Raw genomic sequence first — 27,367 nt, 5'->3', positions numbered from 1 at the left:
TTAAATTTTTTTTTTTTTTTTTTTTTTTTTCTTTACCTTTTAAAAAATTTTTAATTTGTCCATTTATCTAAATTTACTTAATATTTTTATCATTTTTTTTTTTCATATTTCTAAATTATTTATTATTTTATAGTAATTTTTTTTTATTGCATCGATTTGTTTATTTCGATGATTTATTAAAAAAATTAAAAATTTTTATATTATCTTTTTTTTTTTATGAAAAATTTTGTGATTTTTATTTTTATTTGGTTAATGAGAATATTATTTTTATTTTTTTATATATTTTTAACCAACATTAATATCATTTTATTTATATTAATTTTATTTAATATATATATATATAAATATAGTTTCATTATATATATGTATCTTTTTTATAGTATAATGTTGTTTAGTATATACATTTTGAGATAATATGTGAGTGTATTTCTATAATTTTTTTAATTTATATTTAAAATATTGCTTTTGATTTTAAAGAAATATTTTCCTAAATTAAAGAAAAAGAACAATAAAAAGAATTTTTAAAATATTGTAATTAATATATATATATAGATAAATATTAGTAAATACTTTTGAATTTATGTGCATTTATATATGATTTTACTTTTATAATTTTATTAGATATTACTACGAAATTTGTTTGTAAAGATATTTTTTGTTTATTTTTTAAAAATTATTTATTTTTTAGTTTATTTGTAAAAAAAAAAAAAAAAAAAAAAAAAAAAAAAAAAAANTCTATATATAAGAAATTAAAAATGAAGTAATTTTATTTTTGAAATGTAATTAAAAAAAAAAAAAAAAAAAAAAAAAAAAAAAAACAATTAATTTACAATAGTTATAAACATAATAATAGAAATGGAATAAAGTGAGATAAAATATAAAGTAAAAGATTATCAGAATAAATTTCATGAATCTTAAAGAGTAAATATAATTTAACCTATTTATAGAAGATTAACTTCTTCTATATATAAGAAATTAAAAATGAAGTAATTTTATTTTTGAAATGTAATTAAAGAAAAAAAAAAAAAAAAAAAAAAAAAAGTAATGTATTTGAAATTAAAGAGTCATTTATTTTATTTTTATTTTTATTTTTTTTTTTTTTTTTTCTTCTTCATTATATTAAGAAATGATCTATGAATTCACTATATTTTTGTAAATCTTTAAATTTATATATATTTATTCATAGTATAGAAAATGCTTTATCTAAATTTCTTTAATTTCAAAAAAACAAATACAAAAAATTATTTAAAAGTTTTTTATATTGTAAAAATAAAACTGGTAATATTATTTTTATTATATCTGTTATTTAAGAATGAGAATATTAAAGAAAAAAATATAGCATCATATATAGGAAAAAAATGGGTGGGTTTTTTATTCTTTGAAGTAAAAAAAGAGATGAATAATGAAACCATTAGTATTAAAGAAATAAAAAAAAAAGGAGAGAAAATTTATTTAGAAGACAAAAATGATACATATAATAATAATATTAACGACATTATTAATTGTCTTTTTAATTTAAACAAAGAAGTATATAATAATATTTGTAATTTTAATATTTTTAATAAAATATTTATGAAAAAAAATAAATATTATAAAGAAATATTTAAGAATAAGACAAAATTTCATAGAATTTTAAGTGAAGACGAAGCAAAGAACAATCAATTACCAACTGCATCTAATGAAGTATCAGAAGGGATAGTTTTTTTTTGTTTTATATTTTTATCAGCGACAATGTTGCAATTTATTTTATCAAAAATACATAAGTTAAATATTCCTGTATCAGTTATTTGGTTTTTATATGGAATGTGTACATATTTAATAGCAAAAAATTTCAATATTTTTAAGGATAACTTATTGCATAAATCTATAATTAATGCTAGAAATATAGATTCTTCAGTTTTATATTTTGTATTATTACCAATATTATTATATGAAGCAACTCAAGATATTAATTATTATGCTTTTAAAAATTTTTTATATGGTGGAATAGGATTAGCAGTAATAGGAGTAGCTTTACAAGTAGGTATATTAGGAATTTTATTTTATTATTCATATATGTATCAACAAGAACAGTCTCCATTATCTAGTAGTTTTTTATTGGCATCTATTTTATCATCTACTGACCCAGTTGCTGTATTATCTATTTTATCTGTTGTTGATGCCCCATCAAAAATTAGTTCAATGTTCCATGTAGAATCATTAATAAATGATGGTAGTTCTGTTTTATTATTTCAATTTTTTTTTTATTTAACAATAGGATATAAAGCGAATACTTCTCAATATGTTATTCTTTTTGTGAAATTATTATTTTTAAGTCCAGTTTTTGGTATAGGAATGGCAATGTTAACATTTTCATGGATAAACTTATACAGAAAACATTATTATAATCAGTGTTTGGCTACTATTACAATGTGTTATCTTTGTTATTTTATATCAGAATATTATTTTAACTTATCTGGACCTTTAGCAATTGTTTGTTATGGGTTATTTATTAATGCATATGGTCATATTGCACTAGATGAAATAGCTCAAAGAAAACATAAAGAAATTGTAGAATTATTATCACTTATGGGGAATTCTGGTATTTTTATTATATCAGGAATTGTTTCTTTTGGCATGATGGAAAGTGTATTTAAAGATAATTTATATTTTTTTTTATATATTGTATTAACTTATTTTTATTTATTATTTGCAAGATCTCTTATGATATTAATTTTTACTCCGTTTTTATCAAAAATTGGCTACCATGTAAACTGGAAGGAAATATTGCTTTTAATATGGGGAGGATTAAGAGGAGGAATAGTTTTAGTATTGGGGTTACGTATTGAGGCAGCTAATGAAATTAATGATAAATTGACAAAAGAATTAGCTTATTATATTAGTGGTAGTGTTTTGCTAATTTTAACGATACAAGGATTAACGTTTGAATGTTTATATAAGCTTCTAAATACATATCCACCAAACCCATTTCGAATAGTTTATTTAGAGAAAGTATTAAAAATGATTGATTATAATTTTTATATCAGAAAAAAACATTTAAAAAATTATTGGCTTTTTAAAGGCACAAATATATTACATTTTTCAAGTAAAATTGTACCTGAATTGCATTGGAGAAAAATGAATAAGTTTGGCGAATTCGATTTAAATTTACCAGATATTTATTCATGTTTACAAGATATAAGTACATGTGATATATCTGTATGGGAGAAAGTATATGATTCTCAAACTGTAATTGATAGTTTTGATGATGTCTCATCTCACAGTAAGAAAAGCGGAAAGCAAAATATAAATAAAAATTTTTCTACAGAAAAAAATTTTGATAAATCAGCAGGAAAATCAGATATTGATCATAAAAGATTGAAGGATAATATATATAATGATAATGCTAACGAAGACCATAACAATAACAAGAATGATATTATTGATGAAATTTGTTCATATGGTAAAAATAAACAAAAGAGTGATAACTTAAGTGATAAAGAAAATTATGATAATAGTGATGAGTATAGCTATGTAAAGAATAACAAAAAGAAGAGAAGTTTTAATAACAAAAATAGAGGAATGTATACTAAAAGAGGTTCTAATTTATGCAAACATGAAATGAGGATTAATATTATTCGGAACAATGATAACTATTATAGTAGTTTTGATGATGATGATCATAATTGTGCAAATTTAAATCATTCTATATCATCAAGAAATTTTGATAGATCAAGTAATAATTTAAATGAACTTTCAGACAATGAATCATCATGTAGTGAAAAGGATTGTGAGGAAAATAAAATAAATTTGAATGCATTTAATTATGATAAAATTTCATTAAAAAATTATGATCGTTTAATAAATAAAATGAATTATAGACAATTTAAAAGAAGTAAACGTGAAAAAGAACATATAACTGTTATCGATAACATTGTTAATAATAGTAATGAAAAAGAAACTTTTGATCCAAAATATAATTTAAGATTAATCGAACATGCTACCGATTTACCTAAAACATTAAGTGATAATTTACTTTTCAGAAGTAATGTAAGTAATGATAATTTAAGTAATAATGATAAGAAAAACAATGTTTTTGCAGTGAATGAGAAAAAAAAAAAAAAAAAAAAAAAATTATTAAATTTTTTAAGTGATCCAAACACTTGTGATGAGGAAGAAGTAAACGAAAAAGAAAATAAAGAAATAAATGAAGAATGTAATGCAGAAAAGAATGAAACTAATGATATTAATCACCAACTAATTACCAAAGCAGATGAATCATTATTAAATGATTATAAAGATTTGAAAAAAAACAATGAAGGAGAAAAATGTGCTGATTTATCAAATTTAGAAAAAAATAATAGAGAATTGTTAATGAGTGATAATTTTATTGTTAAAATAAAAAAAGAAAAATCAAATGAAGATGAAAAAGAAGATTGTAATAATTGTATAAATAATGAAAAATTAAATTATATAGATGATATTATAACGAACGAAGAAAAAAATGATGAAAATGAGGAAAAATTTAATGAATATTTAACCTATAAAAACTTATTTGCATTGAATAATAATGAAGAGAAAATATCTAGTTTCTTTAATAATAATTATGATAAAATGTACTGTTTTAAAAAAAATGGCAGAAATTCATCAGATGTAAACATTTCTACTAAAGGGACTAATAGTAAAAGTTTAGTTTTAATTAATAATGAAATTAAGAAAAGTAAAGACAAAAATAAATGTAAGTGTCATAGATGTAGAAAACCTTTTATTTTTCCTTTTTGCAATCTGACAAAAAAGAATTTAAATAATAAATTGAAAAAAAAATTAGAAGAAAGTGAAAATAAGAATGAAAACAAAAAAATATTATTACAAAATAGTTCCTCTAAAGGTGAAATGATAAATGAGGACTTGAAAAATTCAAATAAATTTGAAAATATTAAAAAAAAAAAAAAATTACAAAGAAATAATACAGCAGATATTATTACACAGAGATATGACACAGATCAAACAATCAATTTTGAATGTTTAGAAGATGTATGTCAAAAAAAGTATGTTACACCATTTTATAGTTTTTTAAAAAAGCCAAAATTGAAAATAAGAAATAAATTATTTAGTGAACTAAGAAGAGCAAGAAGCCATGAAAGTTATACATGTAAAGCTAATTTAGATAAAAATGGAGATGATGTATTTTATACTACACTTAAAAAAAAGATTGTTAGAAAAGAAAGAGAAGGAGAATTATATATAATGATATTTAACACATGTAGAGAATTGTATAAAAAGTTATATGTAAATGGATTTATATCAGGTGAATGCCTATTAACACTTACATCTATATTAGATTTATCTGCAGATTTTGCATTAAAAAAAGTTAGGATGAACCCAATTAAAGCATGGGCAGATGCATTTGATAAGAGAAAAGATAAAAATAATAATAAAAAAAATATTGATCATAGAAATGGTTTTGAATATGAATTTCATGTATTGTTATCAAAACTAAAAATTAATAAAAAAAATTTTTTTTTCTTTTCACCAAAAGTAGTAAATATCTTTATTGTTTATGAACATTGTATGAAAGATTTACAAATTGTTTTATCTTATGTTGATGTTCATCAATGTACATTGGATAAAGGTGGAATTACTATGAAATTACTGTTAGGAAAAAATTTATTAAAAAGTTACTACAGAAACATAGAATTAGCAAAACGTCTTATACCACATATTGCAAATAAATATAGAGATGTTGTTAAATACTGTCTAATAAAAATTGGAACAGATATGCTACTACATTTAAAAAAAACAGTAATTATTATAATAAAAAAAAAAATTGTTATTTTTATTTTTTTTAAACTATAATATTTATTTATATTTTTGTATAACACATTTTTATGTTTATTTTAACAAGATTTATTTTTTTTCTTTAAAATAATATTTTATATATTTATTGATTTTTTTTTTTTTTTAATATAGATTGTCAATGAGCAGGCAGCTAATGGATTATTATTATCACAAGATAATGAAAAATTAAATGGAATTTTTGATGAACAACAAGTGAAAATTAATAGATATAGACCATATTTGCATTACATTTTTAAAAAAAATATGCTTAAAATGATTTTTAAGTAAAAAAAAAAAAAAAAAAAAAAAAAAAAAGTATTAAAATATTTTAATAAAAAATATATAGTCAAGTATTTATAATTTTTTTCTTTATATTTTTGTTAATTTAATTATTCTTAATACCTTTTATTTTTAATGTTTTGTGTAAAAAAAAAAAAAAAAAATATATGCATTTTTATTCATTGAAAATAATACGAAATAGAATAAATATTAATGCTTATCTGTATATATATATATTTCTTTTTTTTTTTTTTTTTTTTTTTTTTTGTTTTTCTTGTTTCTATATATATATCCACTGAGTTTTTATTCAACATATATATATTTTTTTTTATATTTTATTATTTTGTTCTTATAAAAAGAAATATTTTTAAATGTTACAATTCTTAAAAATGATAATAATTGTACTCATGTAATAAATAAAAAAGAAAAAATATATTTTTTTGTAATTTTTAAAGTTTATAAAACTGTTTTTAAGCATTTTATTTTTCATTTCCTTTTATTTTACTGTTTTATTAAAAAGCTTTATATTTCCATTTCTTAAATGTTAATACATTGGATTATTGTATAATTCTTTTTAATAATATTTAAATATATTATTATTATAATCAACAATTTTTAACTTTATTTCTGCTTTAAAGTTAATTTTTAAGAAACTTTTGATAAACCATATAAACTGCTATATAATTTTTTATAAAACATATAAAAAAAAAAAAAAAAAAAAAAAGTAAGTAACTTTTATTCTTTATTAATATTATTTTTATTTTTTTTTTTTAAATTAAAATATAAAGTTGATAATAAAATATAATATTATTTCTGCGTTTTCATATTTATTATGTTAAAAAAAAAAGTATTTTATTCTTATACCACAGGCTTATAAAAAGTATATTTTTAATAAAAAAAAAAATAAATTTTGCATATTTTTTCATTTTTTTTTTTTTTTTTTATAAGTTTGATATTATCTCAACTTATGTACCTCAAAACTTTATTTTTCTTAAAATCTTTATATATTATATATTTAAAATATTTTGTTGCATTTTCATATATTCTTTTTAAATTTCATCAAATGAAAAATAATAAAGGAAAAAAACAAAAAAATATATGAATGTATGCAAATGAAAATACATAATTCATTTATAATATTTTTATACGAAGGCTTATCTTTATTTTTTTAATTAATTTTTTTTTCTTTTTTTTAATTTTTTCTTTTTTTTTTTTATATACTTTTTTTTTTTTTTTTTTTCATTTTTTACTTAATTACATTAACATTTATGTTAAATGTGTAACAAAACATATATTTATTAACTTTTTGAATATATGATTATAGTTCTAAATATATTTTTTAATATATTCTATTTTATGTCAGAAATATTTAGTGTATGTGTTTTTTTATTTTTTGTTTAACGATTGTGAAAATAATATTTTTTGAAAAAATTAAAGTCCATTAAATATTCCTAATCTTATTAAAATTTTTTTTTTTTTTTAAATTTTCATATATATAAATAATAAAGCCCTTTTATACTAATATGAAGATGAATAATTAAAATAAATGAAATTGATTTTATAATATTAAAACTGTAATTACTTGAATTATATTAGAAATTGTTTTTTCATTGAATAATAATAAAGATTAAAAGGAATTAATTAAGGTATGGAATTTTATTTTTTCAAAATAGAATATAAAAAAAAAAAAAAAAAAATTAAAGAAATAGAAGAATAAAAAGAATATTATTTAAATTAGATACATTTATATATGAATAGTAAATTTATATATTATAATAATTATATGTGATCCTAATAATCAAACAATTATTTGTTTATACAAAGATAAAAATTTAAAAATATAATAATACATGTAAATAAATGTATATATATTGGAAAGTGATAATCTTTTTTTTAGATGGCATAAAAAAAAAAAAAAAAAAAAAAAAAAAAAAAAAAAANAATTTTTTTTTTAAAGGGAAAAAAAAAAAAAAAAAAAAAAAAAAAAAGAATAGATGTATAATTAAATTAATTGAATATATAAAGGAGCAAATAGTATAAAATAAAATAAAACTACAATATATTATTTCATCTTTTTTAATATTTTTTTTCATATAATGTGGTGTCATATACGACATATTTTTAAAGTTTAAAAAAAAAAAAAAAAAAAAAAAAAAAAAAAAAAAAAAATTAAAATATAAAATTATAGATATAACTTATTTTTTTGAAATTATTCATTTTTTTAATTTTTTTTAGGCTTTTATAAAAGATATTCTATAATTATATATATATATATATATATAAATCGAAAAAAAAAAAAAAAAGTAGAAGAAGAGTTTTATTTATAGTTATTTTAAAAATATATTTTATATTTTTGATTCTTTTTTTTAAAAAAAAGTTTTAATTATAATGAAAATACACTTATCTTCCGATGAAATAAATTTACTTGTTTATCGATATCTAGTAGAAAATGGATTTATTCATACATCTTTTGGTTTTTTTAATGAAGCAAATATTTCAAAAAACCCATATTATATAAGTCATGGAGAGAAATTACCAACAAATGCATTAGTATCATTTTTACAAAAAGCTATGATTTATATATACATTGAATATCACACTGATAATAATGATGGAAAAAAAATAGTATGTGAAGAACCATTTTCTTTTTTTAGAAGGCATGAATGTTGGAATAATGAAAATAACTTTTCAGAAGATAAAATAGAAATGAGTAAAAATGAGAAAAATTCAACTAATAATTTGAATAGTGCTACAAGTAGCAATGTTTTTGATAATAAAAACAATTTAAACAATAGAACAAATAATTTTAGAAATAGTTTTACAAATTTTGCAAGTTTAAATTATAATGATAGCAATATTTCTTTTAAAGATATCAAAAGAAATTATGCCAATATTTTTGCTCAAGGAAAAAATTCTAAAAAAAGTTCAAACAAAAAAAAAAATAATACAGATTATATAAATTTAAATGAAAAAGATGAATCATATAATACTATTAAAAAAAGAAAAAAATCAAAAATTTTTAAAAACCAAAATAAAACAAATAAATTAATCATTGATAAAAGTAATAATATTTTAAATAACGATAAAAAAATAGATCAAAATCATATAATTGAAACAAAAAGTGAAAATAATGAAACTAATAATATATCTAATAAAATATATATCAATAAAAATATTCAAAATGATTTCAATATTTCAAATAAAGAAAGTGATAATAGTAACAAAAAAGATTCTATTATTATTGACAATATCCAAAATAACACAATTAAAAAAAAAAAAAAAAAAAAAAAAAAAAAAAAAGAATTCTACAATTTAAATGATAATAAAAAAATAATAAAAATTCCTGTAAAAAAGGAAGAGAAAAAAAACAATTCAAAAAACATCTTAAAACAAAAGAAACAAATTAAGGATCTACCTGATAAACAGAGAGAACGATATTCTTTAATTAATAAAGATAAATGTAATTTATATATTTATAATAATTCAGATAATAATAAAAGTCAAGAAAATGAACAAAACATTGAAAATAACATTAAAAATAATTTAGAAAAAAATGAAGATCTTAATCAAACAGATAATAATTTAATGAAAAATAGTTCCATTTCTTGTTGTTCTGTTGAAAATAATCTTGATATGAAAAAGGAAAAAAACAAATATACTTTTTATTCAGACTCCATTTACAACTTAGATAAAAAAGAAAAGAAGAAATTTAGTAAGTCATTAATAAAATCTTATAATTATAAAAATAAACTCTCTGATAGAATACTCACAAAGAATATATGTGGTGCTAATAATAAAAAAATTAATTACGTAAATAAAAATGATTTTAATTTCAGTTTTTCAAATTATATTTACAATAGAAAAAATTATATTTTTAATAAAAATAAAATATTCAAACTAAGTAAAGATCTAAAAAAAGGAAAAATTAAAAAAGAAAAGATAAAAGATTCAGTAAAACAAAAGAGTGAATTAAATGGAAATAATAATAAAGAAAAATATAAGAAAAATATTAGAAATAAAAATTTTAATAAAATTTTAGATAAAAAATATGAAAAATCATATCAGCTTAATAATAAAAATAAAGAATATAATGAAAAAAAATATAATGAGGAAAGTAAAATTGTACAAAAAAATTGTGATTTAAATCTAAAAAATAAGGAAAAAAACATAACATTAAACAAATTGAATTATAATCATTTATTAAATAAAGAAGAATATGAACAATCAAAACAAAATCAGGAATTAAAAATAGAAGAAAAAGAAAATGAAGAAGAAAATATGAAAGATGATATTCAAAAAAGAGAAAAAAAAGAAGATAATGATGATAAAAGTGAAAACATAGAAAATGAAGATGAAAAACAAGAACAAAGAGATATAGAAGAAAAAAAAAAAGATAAAACCGTGTATGAAGAAGAATACAAAAATGAGATTAATAAACTTCTTCTAAAAAAAATTATTTTAAAAACACTAAAAAATGGGAAAAAGAAATTTAAATTAAGTAATAGTATTAAAAAGAAAAAAAAATTAAAAAAAAAAAATAGGAATAATCAAGAGAAAAATGAAGATGACAATGATGATGGAGATGATGAAGAAGAGGAAGAAGAAGAAGAGGAGGAGGAAGAAGAAGAAGAAGATGAAGAAGAGGAAGAAGAAGAGGAAGAGGAGGAAGAGGAAGAAGAAGATGATGATGAAGAAGAAGAAGAAGATGATGATGAAGAAGAAGAAGATGATGATGAAGAGGAAGAAGAAAATGAAGATGGAGATCAAGAAGATAATAACGATGTAGATGAATATGGAGAAAATAATAATGAAGGAGATGATGAAAAAGAAGATAATTATGAAGAAAAGGAATTCGATTTTTCACAGAAAAAAAATGAAGAGGAACAAGAAGAAGATGAAAATAGTGATAACAAAATAAAACATGGAGAAAAGAAAAAAAAAGAAAAAAAAGAAAAAGAAGATGAAGAGAAATATGAAGACAAAGTGGATAATAATGATGAAAAAAAAAACAGTGATAATAATAAAGATGATGTTGATATAGAAGAAATGAATAATAATAAAAGTAAAAAAGATGACATAAATAATGAAGATAATTTATATAATGATAAAAATGAAAAAAATAATAATAATGGTCACATTAACAATGATAAAGATGATGAAAATATAAATAAAGATACAAAAAATAATGATAAAATTGAAAAATAAAAGAAAAATTATGAAAATAACAGTATAAATAAAGAAGGAAATAAAAATAATAATAGTAAGGAAATTGAATCAACAAAAAGATGAACAAATTTAAATGAAAAAAAAAAAAAAAAATCATGTAGAACCAAAGAATAAAATACAAGAATTGTAAATAAAAATAAAGTAAAAAATAATATTTATTTGTAACATATAATTTTATTTTTAAAAGAACCAATGATATATATATATAATGAAAATAATACATATTATATTGAATTAAAATACAAAAATAAAGTAATCATAAAAATTAATACTAAAGAATTTTATAAGTTATGTATTTTTGATAACAGAAAGAAAATAAATTACAAAGTATCATATTTTATAAATAATTATAACTTTTAACCAAAAGGATAAAAATAGTTATTCTTTCCATAATGATGATAATAAATGTTGTGTTAATAAATATGCAAAAAATCATAAATTGTATAATAACTATTTACTTATAAATGTAAAAATTTTATATTATTATATATACAATTTAAATATTTTATTTTTATAATTATTTGAAGTAATTTTTTAAGTGAAAATATTAATTTTTACAAAATAGAAAGTTATTTTGAAAAAATAAAAAAAAATAATCATCAGTTGTAATATATATATGAAATGTGATTTCTATCATATAAAATAAAAAGAAAATCTATGAATTTTAAAAAGTTACAACAAAGAAAATAGAGGTTATGAAGTCTTAAGTATATTTTGTGTGATTTATTCCTTTTTTTTTTTCATAAAAAGAGAAATTTAATAAAATTTTTTTTTTTTTTTTTATTCTAGTAATTCAGAAAAAAAATTAATTTTTTTTAAAATTTTTATACCTATTTTATTTTAAATATTGACAATTAATGTAATTTAGTGTTAAAATGTTAGGAAAAAATGATTTAAGTAAAAATTTATCCATTGTTAATTACATGTTTAATGTTTCTTTTGTGAATTACTAAAAGAGAGTCATAATAAAATACATTAAAAAGTGGACACTTAAACAGAAGGGAAAAAATAATTCTTTGATTAAAATAGAGTAATTTTTACAATTAGCAAATAGTTTAAAAAAAAGTAAAGATAGATATATTACACATATAATATTTTGTTAAGGGAAAATATTACCATATTAAAAATGAAGATTATAAAACGAGCTAATACATGTAATTATCATATATAAATATATTACTATATTTAAATTTATTATATTTTTGAATATTTCGATAAACATATAATGAAGTAAATAAATATATATATATATAAATGGAAAGTAAGAGAAGAAATATGTGTAGAAGGAATTCTTATAATTTAAATTATTATAAATGTAAAACTTCTTAATTTTTTGCTTTTATTCTTGTGTTGTTTACTTTTATTAAGAATAATGATGTATTAAAAAAAAAATTAAGCATTATTATATATAACATATTTTTAAAATATACATAACAAAAAATATAGAAGATAATATACTATTAAATATAAGTAAAGAGAATCTCTAATGACAAAATAAAAAAAAAAAATAAATAAAAAAATAAAATAAAATAAAATAAAATAATAATTTTAATTTTTTAAAAATTTCTTTTAATGGTTAATTTTAAAATTTTTATTTTTTATATAATTGTCATTTTCTAGATAAAAATAATTTGTCCTTTTTATATTTATCTTTTACAAATAAAGCATTTTAGTATAAGTGTAAACAGATTTTTTTTTTTTTTTTTTTTTTTTTTTTAACAAAAAAAAAACTGTGAATATTAAAAAAGGGAAAAAATATCATGTATTTATTTAATTTATAATTAGAGGACGTAATTTCTTAATATATTTTTATTTTAATATTAATTTAAGGAAAAATATTAAATGAAGTTAAAATATTATTAGAATTTTTTCTGCAGATTGAATATTCTTTTCCAACTTAACTATCCATCAATGAACAGATGTTTTTTTCAAATAAAAATAGAAGATACATATATTAAAGAACTTTTTATTATTGTGTAATCTGTGAAATTAAAAGAAGAATATTTTTATTTTTTATTAAAAATTGAACAATTACAATAATCATAAAGAAATATATATTTTTAAAATAATTTCAGTTAATTTTTTTCATTGCATTATTAGATTAAAAAAAGAAAAGACAAAATTAGTTTTTCAAAATTGAAGTAGTACAATAGAAAAAATTGAAGTTTCAATATGAAAATGATGAACTACATTTGTTTATTTACGAAATGAAATAAGAAATATAAATTCTAAAGTAATATTGAATCTTCTTATATGATAGTTATAAATATATATTTTTTTTATTTTTATCATTATTAGAATAAAAAAATTTACACCCAAAATATATTATATGAAAAAATTATGATTTTTAATATATTTAAAAAAATTTTTTTTTTTTTTTAAATTGTTAAATTTTAAGACGTTTCACATATTATTTGTCACTTTTTTATATAATAATTTTTTTTGATGTTTGAAATACTTTTATTTTCACAATTTTATCATCATGAAATTATGCATACATATACAATACATATATATATGCATTTTACTTTACATTTGTTTTTAAACTTTCCTATTTCTATTATTACGTTTGAATACAAAATTTAAAAAAAAACAAAAAAAAAAGAATAAATAATTTTTCTCATATTTATTGGATTTTGTAAGAAAAGATTTAAAAAATTTAAATGCTAATAAAATAAATGAGAAAAAAGCAACTATCAATATATTATTGTAAATTTTGAATAACATGAAACCTATTTTATTAATAAGATTATAGATTAAATATTTTTTATAAAATATTAAGATTTTATAATATACATTTTTTTAATTTATAGTTAAAAAAAAAATTACAATTATAAAAATAAAAATTTGTATGTTTTTCATTGAAAACTTCACTTTGACAAATTTAATGAAAAAAAAAAAAAAAGAAATTTATCTTGTCTATTATTAACAAAAATTAAAATATGTCTTTTAATTATTTTCATAACAAAAATAATATGAATTAATATTAAGATAATTTAGATTCAAAGAATACACATTTCATATATATATATATATATATATATATATATATATATATATATATATATATATATATATATATATATATATATATATATATATATATACATATATATATATATATTCACAAAATAAAGTTTCTAAATAGAAAAAATATATATATATTTTTTAAGATTAATAAAATAAAACTTTATTTTAAAAATGATTAATAAAAAATAAAATATATTTTTTCATAAAATTTCAAATAATTATTTAGATATTAAAAAATTAATTCAATTCAAAATAATTAAGGAGATTATTGTATTCTTGAATAAAATTTTTTCTTTTTTCTTCATATTCAGATGGAGTTAAAAAATTTTCCATTTTATTATTTTTATTTTTTAAAATAATTATCCATCCTTCTTGCGTATTCATAAATAAATTATGTGGATTTGAAACAATATTTTCATTTATGTCAAATTGGAATCCTTTTATTTTACTTTTAATTTTATATATATTATTATTATATGAAATTTGTAAAATAGTCATTTGCTCACTTATAAATATTGTTTTTCTTTTCCTTTTTCCTGAAGTATCAGCATTCATTAATCTTTGATCATAATCTATTTTTACATTTTCTTTAATTAATTTTTTTAAATTTTTGCAATTATACTTTTTTAAGTCATTCAATATATCAAAAAGAATTTTGCTATATTTACTTAGTGATAGGATTACTAAATCATTTAATTGATTAGATATATGAAAATCATAAGTTACATCAGCTATATACATATTTTTACTAAAGATATCATCGTAAAAAGAATAATAATTATGAAACAAATGCAGCTTATTATCTTTCAAAGTAGTTTTAGCATTATTCCATTTTATCAAAGTACTTAATTTTTCTATTATTTTTTCGTTTGATATTTTATTATCTGATGAAATTAACTTTTCTATTAAATAATTTTCTTTTTTTTCTTTTATAATTTTTTTATTAACTATCTTTGAATTATTAAAAAGTATTCCAAATGATTGGTCTTCTTTTATGTCATTATTTAAATCAATAAGTATTTCATCTCTAAAATTTATTTTACTTAAAGAAAACAATTTTGAATCTAATTCATTTTGTTTAATTAAAAAATAATATTTATTTAATTCTTTTGTATTAATATCTTCTAATACATTGTTTATAATATTTTTATATGTTTCTTCCAATTTATTATTAAATGTGCACATTTTTTATCTTTTCCTATTTATAATTATTTAATAAATGAGAAGAAAAAATTGTTATAATTTCTAATTTTATCACACATTTAAAAAAAAAAAAAAAAAAAAAACCTATATAAAAATAAAATAAATAAAAGTATATTATTTATATAAATATTATATTTATCTTATTTACATTTCTATTTTATATTTTTTGTTTCTAAAACTTGTACTTTAATAAAATATTATTTTTTATTCTATTTTTTCATTTTATATTTTAAAAAAATTTTTATTTATTTTTTCTATATTTCTTTTTTTAATTATCTTTTTTATAAATTTAATTAGTTTTTATTATAACATTATTACAATTTTTATTTTTATTGTACGTAATTTCCCTTTTAATTTTTAACAAGGCTCAATAAAGTTTTTATTAAAATTTTTCAACTCTCAGATTTTTTTTTATTAATTTTAAAAAAAAAAAAAAATTTTTTTTAGAAACATTTATTTTATAATTTCTTTTTTGTTTAAAAATTTTCCTTTTTTTCTTTTCTTATTTGGTAATATAAATTCTTTTTATTATTTTTTTTAAAATATATATATTCTTTTTTTTAGTATAAATATTTAAAAAATAAAAACATTAATTTTATAATGTATACCCATAATAAAATAACATAGGAAAGATAATAACAAAATTTAAGTTTAGAGCTTATGTAAAGAAATTGAAAATTTTATTACTAATTGAAAAAGAGAGAATAAAACAAAAAAAAAAAAAAATAAAAAAATAAATAAAATCATTTTGTTATGATAAAAATGTCTATAATATATGGTTTAGTAGCAAGAGGTAATAAAAATTAATGACATAAATATATGAACTTAGTATAATATTTTTATTACAACATATATATAAATATATTTTTTTTTTTTTAAGACAAAACTGTTTTAGCTGAATATACAGAATTTGGTGGTAATTTTTCAAATATTACGAGATTACTTCTTGAAATTATACCTCCTCATTCATCAAGAAAGTCATATATATATGACGAGTAATAGAAAAAAAAAAAAAAAAAAAAAATAATTTCAAATGGTTAGTATAAATAAATATATTTTTATAACATTTAATTCTATTTTTATTTCAGTTATGTTTTTCATCAGCTTATGAAAAATGGAGTAACATTTATGACTATGACGGATAAAGAATTAGGTTTTTTAACACCTTATGCTTTTCTAGAAGAAATATCGAAAATGTAAAATATTAATTTTATTTAAAAAAATTATCAATATATAATAATTATTTAAATATTTTAATATTCCATTTATATATTCTTTTAATTTTTTTTACATACTAATTTTAACAGTTTTTTTAAAAAGTTTAAAAATACATCGGACTTAATTACTTTATCATTAGATGAACAATTTAAACCTGTCTTAAAAGAAAACATGGTAATAGTAAAACGGAAACTAAAGGCATATATTTGATAAAAAAAAAAAAAAAAAAAAAAAAAAAAAATAAAAATTTCCTATATATAAGTTAATATGTTTAACTTTTTTTTTTTTTTTTTTTTTCTCAGAGAATATTTAATGAATATGAGTCTAATGATGTTCATAATATAAAAAACCAAATTAGCAATATACAAAATATAATAATTGAAAATATTGAAAAAATATTAGAAAGAAGAGAAAAAATTGATATACTAGTTAACAAAAGTGAAAAATTAAATCAGGAAAACATAAGTTTCAGGAGACAAGCTATGAACTTAAATTTTTATATGTGGTTAGAAAATAATAAATTATGTGTTTACCTAATTTCAAGCATAGTAATATTTATTTTTTTTATATGGTCATTTTACAATGTTTAATAAAAAAAAAATTAATAAGGCTTAAAAAATAACAGAAAATATTATACAAAAAATTTAGTTAAAAAATATATATTTATTAATATTGTTCTTTTTATATGTTTTGAATGAACTTTTTTAAAAAAAGTTTTTTTTTTTTTTTTTTTTAAATATTTTAAAGAATCAAAGCTATTTCGATTTATTTATTTTCAGTCTAAACTTTTGTAATAATCACTATTAAACTATTCTTATCTTTTTACAACATTTTACTTTATATATGTAGATATTTATGTGTTTATTTTATTTAATTATTTTATTATTTGTTTATTTACATATATTATCTTTATATTTTTTTCTCTTTTTCTCATTAAAGTTTCTTCAAATGTGCATTCAAGCTTTATATAACATTTTTTTTGTTTGTTTTTTTGCATTTTTTTTTTCAAAAAAAATTAGATTTTTATTAATGAAATAATTTAATAAACATATGCACTTTTTTTTTTTTTTTTTTTTCTTTTTTTTAATTAAATTTTATATATCTTAATTTTATAAAACAAAACCAAATTATCATATTTAACATTAATAAAAATTAAGTTGCTTATAATTACCTTTGACGCTACACATTTTGAATAAATATAAAGGAATAAAAAAAGAATTGTTATATGAATTAAAATTTTTTGTTTAATCTTTTTTATTTTCTTACGAACTTATAAAAAAAAAAAGAAATATCTAATGATTTCAAATTTTTATGGAATAAGTTTTTTACTAAGTTTGTAGATAAAAATTGTTTCATTTAATGTTTTTTTTTTTTTTAATTCAATATAATTAAATCTTTTTTTTATATCTACATTATTCATTATTTCATGTGGTATGTTATTTTTTTCTAATAGTAAATATATAACTCCTTTATTGCTAACATAATCATACACGTTTAATAAAAATTTCAAAATAATTTCTCTCCCTAACTTACCTCCTGAATAGGAAGCAACTATATCTGTTTTGTTCATTTCATCTTCTTCTGTTGGAACATAAGGTGGGTTGAATAAAACTAAATCAAATTGGTTACACTTTCTCATATTGTTAAATAAATTGTTATTTAATATTTCTACATTTGAAACCTTATTAATATTTGATAAATTCTTTATACAGTTACATGCTGCTTCATTTATATCTATACAGTAAAGAAGCTCAAGTTTTTTGTTTCTTTTTAGTAGCATTTCATACAAAGATAAAATCAAATACCCAGTTCCAGCTCTATAAAATTTTATTTACAAAATTTAAAAAGAAATTAATAATTTCAATGTATTTTTATTTTTTTATATTTTTCTTTTATTAAAATAAAAGAATAATTTATTTCTTCATGTGAATATTATATATATATATATATGTGTATAATTTTTTTTTTAATTAAAATATAAATTTTATAATTTATTTTTTTATATTATATATTTATATTTTTTAATTATATAATTTCATTTCAAAATTACCCCATTTCTAAAGCGATATTAACATCTGATGGGATATGTTTTACTTCATTTTCCAATGCCTCAATGAAAGTAAAAGTATCGCTACTTGGTAAATACACATTATTTTTAATTTCCTCATTATTATAGATAAAATCAAAATTAATTTTTTTAATTTTAGAAGAAGATGACATTTTTTTCTTAAAAATTTTTATCATAAAATTATAATAAAATCCATGTATTTAACTTTTAAAAAAAAAAAGAAATTTTTTTTTTTTTTTTTTTTTTTTTTTTTTAATATAAATTTTATTTTTCTCTTTTATTTTAAAAATAAAAAAAACTGTTATATTTCGCTTGGTCCTAGAATATTTTCAGGACCAGAATTTTTGAAATTATATGATGGTAATTTTTGTAAAAGAGTTTTATGAATTTCGTCTTCTAACATTCTTTCATATAACCATGAAAATCTATCAGATAAAATTTCCTGTTTATTTAATTTTTCATATCTTAATGTCCAATAAATATTCTATAATAAAAAATTTATAAAAGGTAAAAATGTAATGAAAAGATTTTCATTTTTTTTTTTTCTTTTTTATAAGTATACATTTACATATTTGATGAAAAATAAATTATATTTATAAATACAAAATTTTTAACTTAAAAAAAAAAAAAAAAAAAATTACTTTTAAAGCTGAAAACCAATAAGGAGCTGTTAAGAGACCAATGAAAAAAGGTCCAACGTTTGCTTTTGTCCAAAAATAATCTTCGTTAAAAAACTTACGAAAACTAAAACTACAAAAAAAAAAAAAAAATAAAATAAAAATAAATATAAAGAAATAATTACATTATGGAATATAATTCATTATAAAACATTAAAATGAAATCTATAAAGCTACATATAAGTATTCATTATATTAAAAATTATTTTCATATATGTAATATTAATATACACTTTTATATACTCATGCTTATTTATTAACACATTTATTTATGAATAAACTCATTTATATAAATAGTACTTTTTACACGAATAGCATCCGTTTATAAAATATTGAGAAATTTTTTTTATAAATGGCATTGTAAGAATTGTATGTATTTTAAATATATATAATAATATTGAAATACAATAGAAAGTTTTAAAAGTAAAACATAATAATACAAATTAAATATATTTTATGAATTTAAAATATTTTTGAAAAAAAAGGATACATATATTTTATATAAACTCAAATAAAAAAAAATATATATATTTTTTAAAAAATTATAACATGTAAACGTAAATAATTTAAATTTTATAATTCATTAAAAAAAAAAAAAAAAAAATTGTATATTAATTTTTGAAGAAATAACTCTACATTCAAACATGTATATATATTTTTTTTATTTTTTTTTCATAACTTTTTTTGTGAATAAATATGATTTAAAATAATATTTAGTGCAATTAATTTTTAAGTTTGCTTTAATATAAAAAAACTTTATTTTCATAGAATTAATTATAATATATTTACATATGCTTTTTTTTTTTTTTAAAAATAAATGATTCTAAATTTTTTTTTTTTTTTTGTTATTTGAAAATACACAAAATTTTTAAACTAAAAAACTATGAAAAAAAATTTTTATATATTTATAAAATAATACGAATGTATAATTGAAAAAGGAAAAAAAAAAAATAATCTTTATATAAAATTATTTTTAATAACAGAAGAATATAAAGAAATATTATACATAAATTCAAAATATAATTTACAAAAATATTGTGATTTTTCACGAAATAAAAAATAAAATTTAATAAAGATATAAATAGTTAGGTAAAAAAATATTTTTTAATTTGTTTTATTGATGTAAAATTTAAGGTTTTCATAAGATTTTTTTTTTTGTTAAACCAAAAGTTGAACAATTTTTTTAATTGTAATAATTGATCTTTGCTTATATAATTATCCTTTTTTAAATTAAGAAGTCTGTCAATTAGTAATGAAAAAAAATCATTATTTAAATTCAGAGCGTCTAATTCATTTAGACATATTGCACATATGATCAATTCTTCTGCATTAAATGTTTCTAGTTTTCTAATCATTTCACGAATAATGCATTTTGTCAACGGTCTATATATTTCATTGGCTTTCATAAAAGGTAAAATATGAGAATTAATTGGGTTTAAATACTCTAATTTTTCTCTTTCTCCAAAATTTAATCTCACTAATGCAATTAATAGTAGCATAATGGTTCTTCCTCCTAATGCTGGTGTTCTAAAAAATATTGAGTGCAAAAAATTTTTAAAAATTTTTGGCAACGGAATGTTCACATTTAAATGATTTTCTTCATTCTGACATTTTGTATTATTTCCGTTTATTTTTTGTTGATTATTATCAATGGATGTTTTTTCGATTATATCTGCTTTATTTTTTTTTTGTTTTATATTTTTAGCTAGTTCATGCATATTTTCACACTCTAATTTCTTTATTTCTTCTTTATCTAATAAATCTTGAGGTTCTTCAAGACTTCCTACATCTCCAAAAAAAAATTCATTTGAGATATCAAATTGTCTGACATAAAAAGATAATTCTGAATTACTTTTTTGTCTACTATTTTGATCAGATATAATGAGTTGCAAACTATTAGTATATTTTAATAATAATGAAGTATCATATCTATGTGTTTTCATGTTTAAAATTAGATCAATTGGTTTCCCATAAAACCTAAATAATCTAGTCATCAATTCAAACATAATAACTCTATAAGGAGGGGTACTGTTATAAATGCTTTCACTAATCTTTTCTATAATTAAATTTTCTAATTTTAAATAAATGTCATATAATTTTTCAACAGATATTAAGTTATCATTAATATCAAAATTAGAATATATTCCATTTAAATATTTTTTATTTGAACTTGATTTTGTATCTTCATCGAAAATGTTTATACTTTCTTTATTTTCTAAATAACTATCCTTACAGCCGTCTTTGTTATTATACTTACCTTCCTTTTTTACATTAAATTCATTTTTGTCTATGATAATATCATTTTTTTTTTTTTTTTCTTTATGGTTTGTTTGATGGTTTAAATTGGAAAAAAATGATTTCTCTTTATTTTCAATAATATACTTTTTTTCTTCATTCAAATAGTTATTTTCATTCATAAATAATTTTTCTTCTTTTTTTAAATTTTCTTCGATATGTGTTTGGTTTTCAATATATAAATTTTTATTCATAGAACTATTTGTATTTTGTAAAGTATTTAAATTATCGTCATTTTCAAAACATTTAAAATTTTTACTTGTTTCAATATTCAAAATATCACTATTAAATTGGTCTTGATTATTAGAAAGACTGTTCTTATTATTTTTACTAGATAATGTAAAACTTTTTCCTTTTGACATATTTGAATTCACACTATGATTGTTATAAAGTTTTATTAAAATATATGCTTGAATACAATTTAGTATAGAAGAAAAATCATTAAGTTCAAGATGGGAGATTTTATCTTTCATTTTTAATATTTGATTTACAAGTAGGGGTAATGGGAAGAAATAATTTAACCTCGAAAATCCATCAGCACACCACGATATATATTTTATATTAGTATAATTTATATTATCTCTTACGGGTTTATATAATTGATATAAAATATTTTTATCAGGTAATATTTTAAGATTTGCTAAACCCCTCAACATTAAACCTGAAAAATCTGATCTATACAACTCATTTTTACAAATATTTTTTCTTAAAGTGTTAAATAAAATATTTAATAAATCATTATTATTACATCCAATTCTACCAATAACATGTATAAGAAAAGGTAATCTTTTTATTTCTAGTTCGTTAATTCTATTTATTATAGTTTTATAAAACGGAATTATTTGACACTGTATTTGAAAATCATAAAATAGAGCTAAATCATCTAAAATAAGTTGAATATCTCTCATTGATATATGAGCATGTTTTTTTGAGATAATTTTTGCAATTGAGTATATCCATTCTCTATATACTAAGTCCTGATACTCTGTGAGTACTCTCAATAATCTATGAAGGGAAATACCATTTAAGTTAACTGAAGTATTATATTTAAGAAAAAAATGAAATAACAATGGTTCTATAGTTAAATAAATGTTTTTATAAGAATGTTTGCTTAAATAATATATTAAATCAATAATTTCATAGCTATTAAATGAATTGGCATCTTTTATTATATTTTTACATAATTTTTCTAATTTTTTTTTATCACTACTTTTTAACCACTGAACATTAACTATATATTTTTGTGCTTTTCTATTTAACTTAAATGTAGGTTTAGTAAATCCTACTCTTTTAGGAATTGGTGCATAACTAAAGTATTTTACATTTTTGTTTTTTTTAAATAAATTATAACTTTTTATATATTTTGAAGGAGAATAATTTTTATATAAATAATAATTCATTTAAATAAATAAATTTATTTGTTAATAATATTTTCCTTTATAATAGTTCTTATCTGTGTTTATTTATTCTAATTATTATCGCCTTTTAGATTTTTTTACCTTCTTATAAATTAAAATTTATCTTTAATTAATGCTATTACTAATAATTACTAAAAATTGTTTACAAATTATTAAAAAACTCAAAAAGGAAGAAAAAAGATACATTTATAAAGAAAAAATTTAATATTTCATTTTGTTTTTCTTTTATATAATTTTCATAAAACTTTCTACAGTTATTTTATATATATTAAAAAATGATGTGTTGTTATTAGAATAAAAATGCAAACAAAAATAAATGTAATCCTAGAAAATTATAATGTAAATGTTTATTTTGTAAATTTTAAAGAAATCTTTGTGACAATAAGATTTATAATGTTCATATAATATTTTTATTGTTTTTATTTTATTTTTTTTTTTTTTTTAAGCTTGATTTAATATAGCAAGAATACTTGAGTTTTTAGTATATATATCTCAAATAATTCATGTTAAAAATATAATTCAAATTTGAAAAAAATTAGTGTTTAAAAAAAATGTAATTTATATACTCTTTTAAAATAAAAATGACAATTTTTATTTTAGAATACAATATTCATATTATTTGTACATATTCCTTTCATTAGATAAAAAACAGGAGAATCTTTATAAAAAATAAATATATCTATAGAATTATAATATATTTTATTATGTTATCTTCTGATTTGAAAATCAATATATATATTTTTTTGAAAAATAAAAGAAGTTAATAAAAGTATAATAATATATTTCATATCTTTAATACTATTAATTAAATTAAATTGGATATATAAAATAGCATTTGATTTTTTTTTTTTTTTTTTATAGGACATTGAATATATAAAATAACTTATTTAAATTATAAAAGAAGAAAAAAAAAAAAATAGAAATTAATACTTCTACAATACATATTTTAATCATTAAATTCAATTATACTTATTTACTTTATTAATTAATATTTTTACTTTTTTACTAATTTTTTCTAATTAAAAATAAAAAATAATATAGTTTTATGAGATACCAAATATATATTTTTAAATAATATTCTTATTATATTATAATTTATTAAAATCCATTTAGAAAATAAAATTCAATGAAAATTGCTCATTAGATTTAACGACATATAGTTTTACGAAAAAAAAAAAAATTAAAAAAAAATGAAATTAAATAAAGAATTAAAATTAGAATTCTATATTAAAAAAACATTTATTACTATATATTAATTGATTTTAGATAAAATTATTTCACATCAATAACTACTATATATAAACTTTTAATAGAATCTTTAAGAAGTATTATATTTTTATGTTTTACTTATTAAATGAATAAAACTTATCCATATTATTCTATATTCTTCTTATTAACTTATTCTCATTTACACCAGTTTAATTCTTTAAATGAACCTATTCCTTTTACATTTCACTTTGTTTTTTAAAATTTTTTTTTCTATCATTTTAATTAATTTATTACTTTTTATGTGTCAAATTATTATATATGCAAATGTAAATTTATATATATTAATTTGAAATTTATAAAGAAGTAACATATAACGATTAAGTCTTGTTTGATGAATTATTTTATAAATTATTAAAATTAAACAAAAGTGATCTATTTATTTTTGTTTTATCTTTTTTATCATTTGAATCTTTTTTATATATATATATATAATTATATATATACTTTTTCTTTATGTATTATTTTTCTATTTACTTTTTGTTTACGCTTTTTTTTTTTTTTTTTTTTTTTTTTTATATATAAGAAAATAGAGCTTTAAGTGGTGTGGTATGTGTTTAACCTTAAAACTATATTTTACTTATAACAAAAAAATTTTAATAAAATAAAATAATCTTAAAAGTGATTATTATCATTATTATGAGAGTGTAAAAAACTAAGTATTACAATTATTTAAAAATTAAAATAAATTGTTTGAAGGAATATAATTTTTTTTTTTTTTTTTTTTTTTTTTTTTTTTAATAATGTATGTAGGAACGACGTAAATATCTTCTATTTCAATTTTGCATACGAAAACTGTAAAAAAATAAAAAGTTAACATTTAAAAATAAAAAATAAAATAGTTATTTATAAATATATGTATATAAATATACATGTAAATGTAGGTATATTTTTTTTTTTTTTTTTTTTTTACTTATATTTCTTAATTTTTGTTTTAATACATTTTAACTTGTGAAAAAAAAAGTAAAAGTAATATAATAGTTCTTTGATACCATAATTTTATCATCATAAAAAAAGTAAAAGAAAAAAACATATGGATATATATTTATATATATATATATTTATATATTTGTTATATAAGATAAAAATTTATGAATATATTTTAAAAGAAGAATAATGAATAATTATAAATTTATTTAAAAGAATTAAGAAAAAAATTAATAGCAAAAGTTTATAAAAAATTAAAAAAAAATAAAATACAAATATATATATTTAATGAAAAAAAAAAAAAAAAAAAAAAAATGAATAATATAGTAAATATATGGATTTATTTTAAATTATAATAAAAGTTTTGAAATTGAATATATAAGGAAATTATAAATAAAATATTAATATACATATATAACATATATAGATAGCATTTTGTATATAAAAAAATTATCTTTTTTTTTTTTTTTTTTTTACACTGTTCAGATAAAATAAAACGCTTTATAATTTTATAGGATACAACAAATTTTTTTAATTAAAATATAAAAAAATGGAGGCTATAGAAAAAAAAATTCTTAAAAGAAATCCAAGCGATTTAGAAAAAGAAATTGCTCAGTGTTTGATTGACATTGAATTGTCCAGTTCTTCTGATATAAAAAGCGATGCTAAAGAGATAAGATTATTATCATGTGATTTAATAGAAGTTGATAAACTAAAAAAAAAAACAATATTAATATATATTCCTTACAAAATATATGTTACATATGTAAGAAAAATACAAAGAAAATTAATTAATGAATTAGAAAAAAAAACCAAAAAATATGTAGTATTAGTTGCTAAAAGAACCATATTAAAAGCAAAACAAAAAACAAAAGCTTTTAAAATTATACCAAGATCAAGAACGTTAACTAGTGTTTATGATTCAGTTTTAGAAGATATTGTATCACCAAGTGAAATAATTGGAAAGAGGTAAAAATATATTTATATATATTAGATTAAAATTTATATGTAGAAATATTGTTATAATACTTATACCATAAATGTTTTATTTTATTTATTAAATATAATACATATATTAATCTTTTATTCTTTTTTTAGATATATTTTTTTTTTTTTTTGTTTTTTTTCTCATATAATTCATATATATATATATATATCTTGTAATTTTTTTTTTTTAGGATAAGTATGAGATCTGATGGAAAAAGAATATTCAAAATAATGTTGGATCCCAAAGAAAGGCAAAGAGATAACATAGAAGAAAAACTTATTAGTTTTGCAGCTGTATATAAAAAAATCACAAGAAGAGAAGCTATATTTTCTTTACCACCATCTAATGAGAAATAAAGGATATTAATATTATTTATTTTAATTAATTTTTAATTTTATGTTGAATCGGTTCGGATTTATAAAACTTTACTTTTATATACATTTTTTTTTATTTTGTATCAATAATCTCAAAGAATTTTTTTTTTTTTTTATTATTTTATTAAGAGAAAAAGTGGAGAAAAAAAAAAAAAAAAAGAAAAACTTAAAAACTAATTTAATTTATTTAATAAATATTTAATTATAAGGTTAAATGAATTATTTTCGTTTAATTTTAAAAAATTTGAAAAAAAACAAAATTGTTATTATACTTTTTTCTTTCAACATATTACAAAATTATATAATAAAATAAAAGAAAATTAAAATAATTAATTTATAAGAGACAAAGATTAATTTTAATAAGGTAAAACATTTAGGTATTATGAATAATAAGAAAAGAAAAATATATGAAAGCAAACTTTTTATAACATTTCATAATATACATAATATTATTATGAGTAAAATTATATTTATGAAAGAAAAAAAATATATAATCTTATTTACTAAAGATATGATTTTTTTATTTTTTAAAATATCATTATAAATTATCTAAATGTAAAAAACAAAACATATATATGGGA

General features: G+C 16.8%; 8 protein-coding genes across 8 annotated transcripts; 4 read left to right on the top strand and 4 right to left on the bottom strand.

The window, feature by feature from the left end:
* Positions 1-1,395: 1,395 nt before the first annotated feature.
* On the top strand, positions 1,396-6,105 carry NHE (sodium/hydrogen exchanger, Na+, H+ antiporter, putative; the record flags this gene model as incomplete). The annotated part of the gene is made up of 2 exons (XM_028673808.1): positions 1,396-5,781; positions 5,950-6,105. 2 exons carry the CDS (start codon positions 1,396-1,398, stop codon positions 6,103-6,105), a joined length of 4,542 nt encoding a protein of 1,513 aa, XP_028530224.1.
* Positions 6,106-8,484: 2,379 nt separating this feature from the next.
* Positions 8,485-11,301, top strand: PGAL8A_00499400 (conserved Plasmodium protein, unknown function; the record flags this gene model as incomplete). The annotated part of the gene is made up of 1 exon (XM_028673807.1): positions 8,485-11,301. One exon carries the CDS (start codon positions 8,485-8,487, stop codon positions 11,299-11,301), a length of 2,817 nt encoding a protein of 938 aa, XP_028530223.1.
* Positions 11,302-14,589: 3,288 nt separating this feature from the next.
* PGAL8A_00499300 (conserved Plasmodium protein, unknown function) lies at positions 14,590-15,537 on the bottom strand (the record flags this gene model as incomplete). The annotated part of the gene is made up of 1 exon (XM_028673806.1): positions 14,590-15,537. The coding sequence occupies one exon, from the start codon at positions 15,535-15,537 to the stop codon at positions 14,590-14,592; it is 948 nt and encodes a 315-aa protein (XP_028530222.1).
* A 780-nt stretch (positions 15,538-16,317) lies between these two features.
* Positions 16,318-17,363, top strand: PGAL8A_00499200 (SNARE protein, putative; the record flags this gene model as incomplete). Its single annotated transcript, XM_028673805.1, has 5 exons — positions 16,318-16,348; positions 16,436-16,550; positions 16,644-16,751; positions 16,863-16,947; positions 17,076-17,363. 5 exons carry the CDS (start codon positions 16,318-16,320, stop codon positions 17,361-17,363), a joined length of 627 nt encoding a protein of 208 aa, XP_028530221.1.
* Positions 17,364-18,082: 719 nt separating this feature from the next.
* On the bottom strand, positions 18,083-18,993 carry PGAL8A_00499100 (methyltransferase-like protein, putative; the record flags this gene model as incomplete). The annotated part of the gene is made up of 2 exons (XM_028673804.1): positions 18,083-18,590; positions 18,824-18,993. The coding sequence occupies 2 exons, from the start codon at positions 18,991-18,993 to the stop codon at positions 18,083-18,085; spliced, it is 678 nt and encodes a 225-aa protein (XP_028530220.1).
* A 149-nt stretch (positions 18,994-19,142) lies between these two features.
* On the bottom strand, positions 19,143-19,877 carry PGAL8A_00499000 (conserved Plasmodium protein, unknown function; the record flags this gene model as incomplete). Its single annotated transcript, XM_028673803.1, has 3 exons — positions 19,143-19,325; positions 19,483-19,591; positions 19,819-19,877. 3 exons carry the CDS (start codon positions 19,875-19,877, stop codon positions 19,143-19,145), a joined length of 351 nt encoding a protein of 116 aa, XP_028530219.1.
* Positions 19,878-20,603: 726 nt separating this feature from the next.
* PGAL8A_00498900 (conserved Plasmodium protein, unknown function) lies at positions 20,604-23,213 on the bottom strand (the record flags this gene model as incomplete). The annotated part of the gene is made up of 1 exon (XM_028673802.1): positions 20,604-23,213. The coding sequence occupies one exon, from the start codon at positions 23,211-23,213 to the stop codon at positions 20,604-20,606; it is 2,610 nt and encodes an 869-aa protein (XP_028530218.1).
* A 2,761-nt stretch (positions 23,214-25,974) lies between these two features.
* On the top strand, positions 25,975-26,768 carry PGAL8A_00498800 (40S ribosomal protein S7, putative; the record flags this gene model as incomplete). The annotated part of the gene is made up of 2 exons (XM_028673801.1): positions 25,975-26,393; positions 26,603-26,768. The coding sequence occupies 2 exons, from the start codon at positions 25,975-25,977 to the stop codon at positions 26,766-26,768; spliced, it is 585 nt and encodes a 194-aa protein (XP_028530217.1).
* Positions 26,769-27,367: the final 599 nt, after the last annotated feature.

Source organism: Plasmodium gallinaceum, assembly GCF_900005855.1.
Source record: "Plasmodium gallinaceum strain 8A genome assembly, contig: PGAL8A_v1_152, whole genome shotgun sequence".
NCBI lineage: Eukaryota > Apicomplexa > Aconoidasida > Haemosporida > Plasmodiidae > Plasmodium > Plasmodium gallinaceum.
This window is presented reverse-complemented; position numbering and strand designations above follow the sequence as displayed.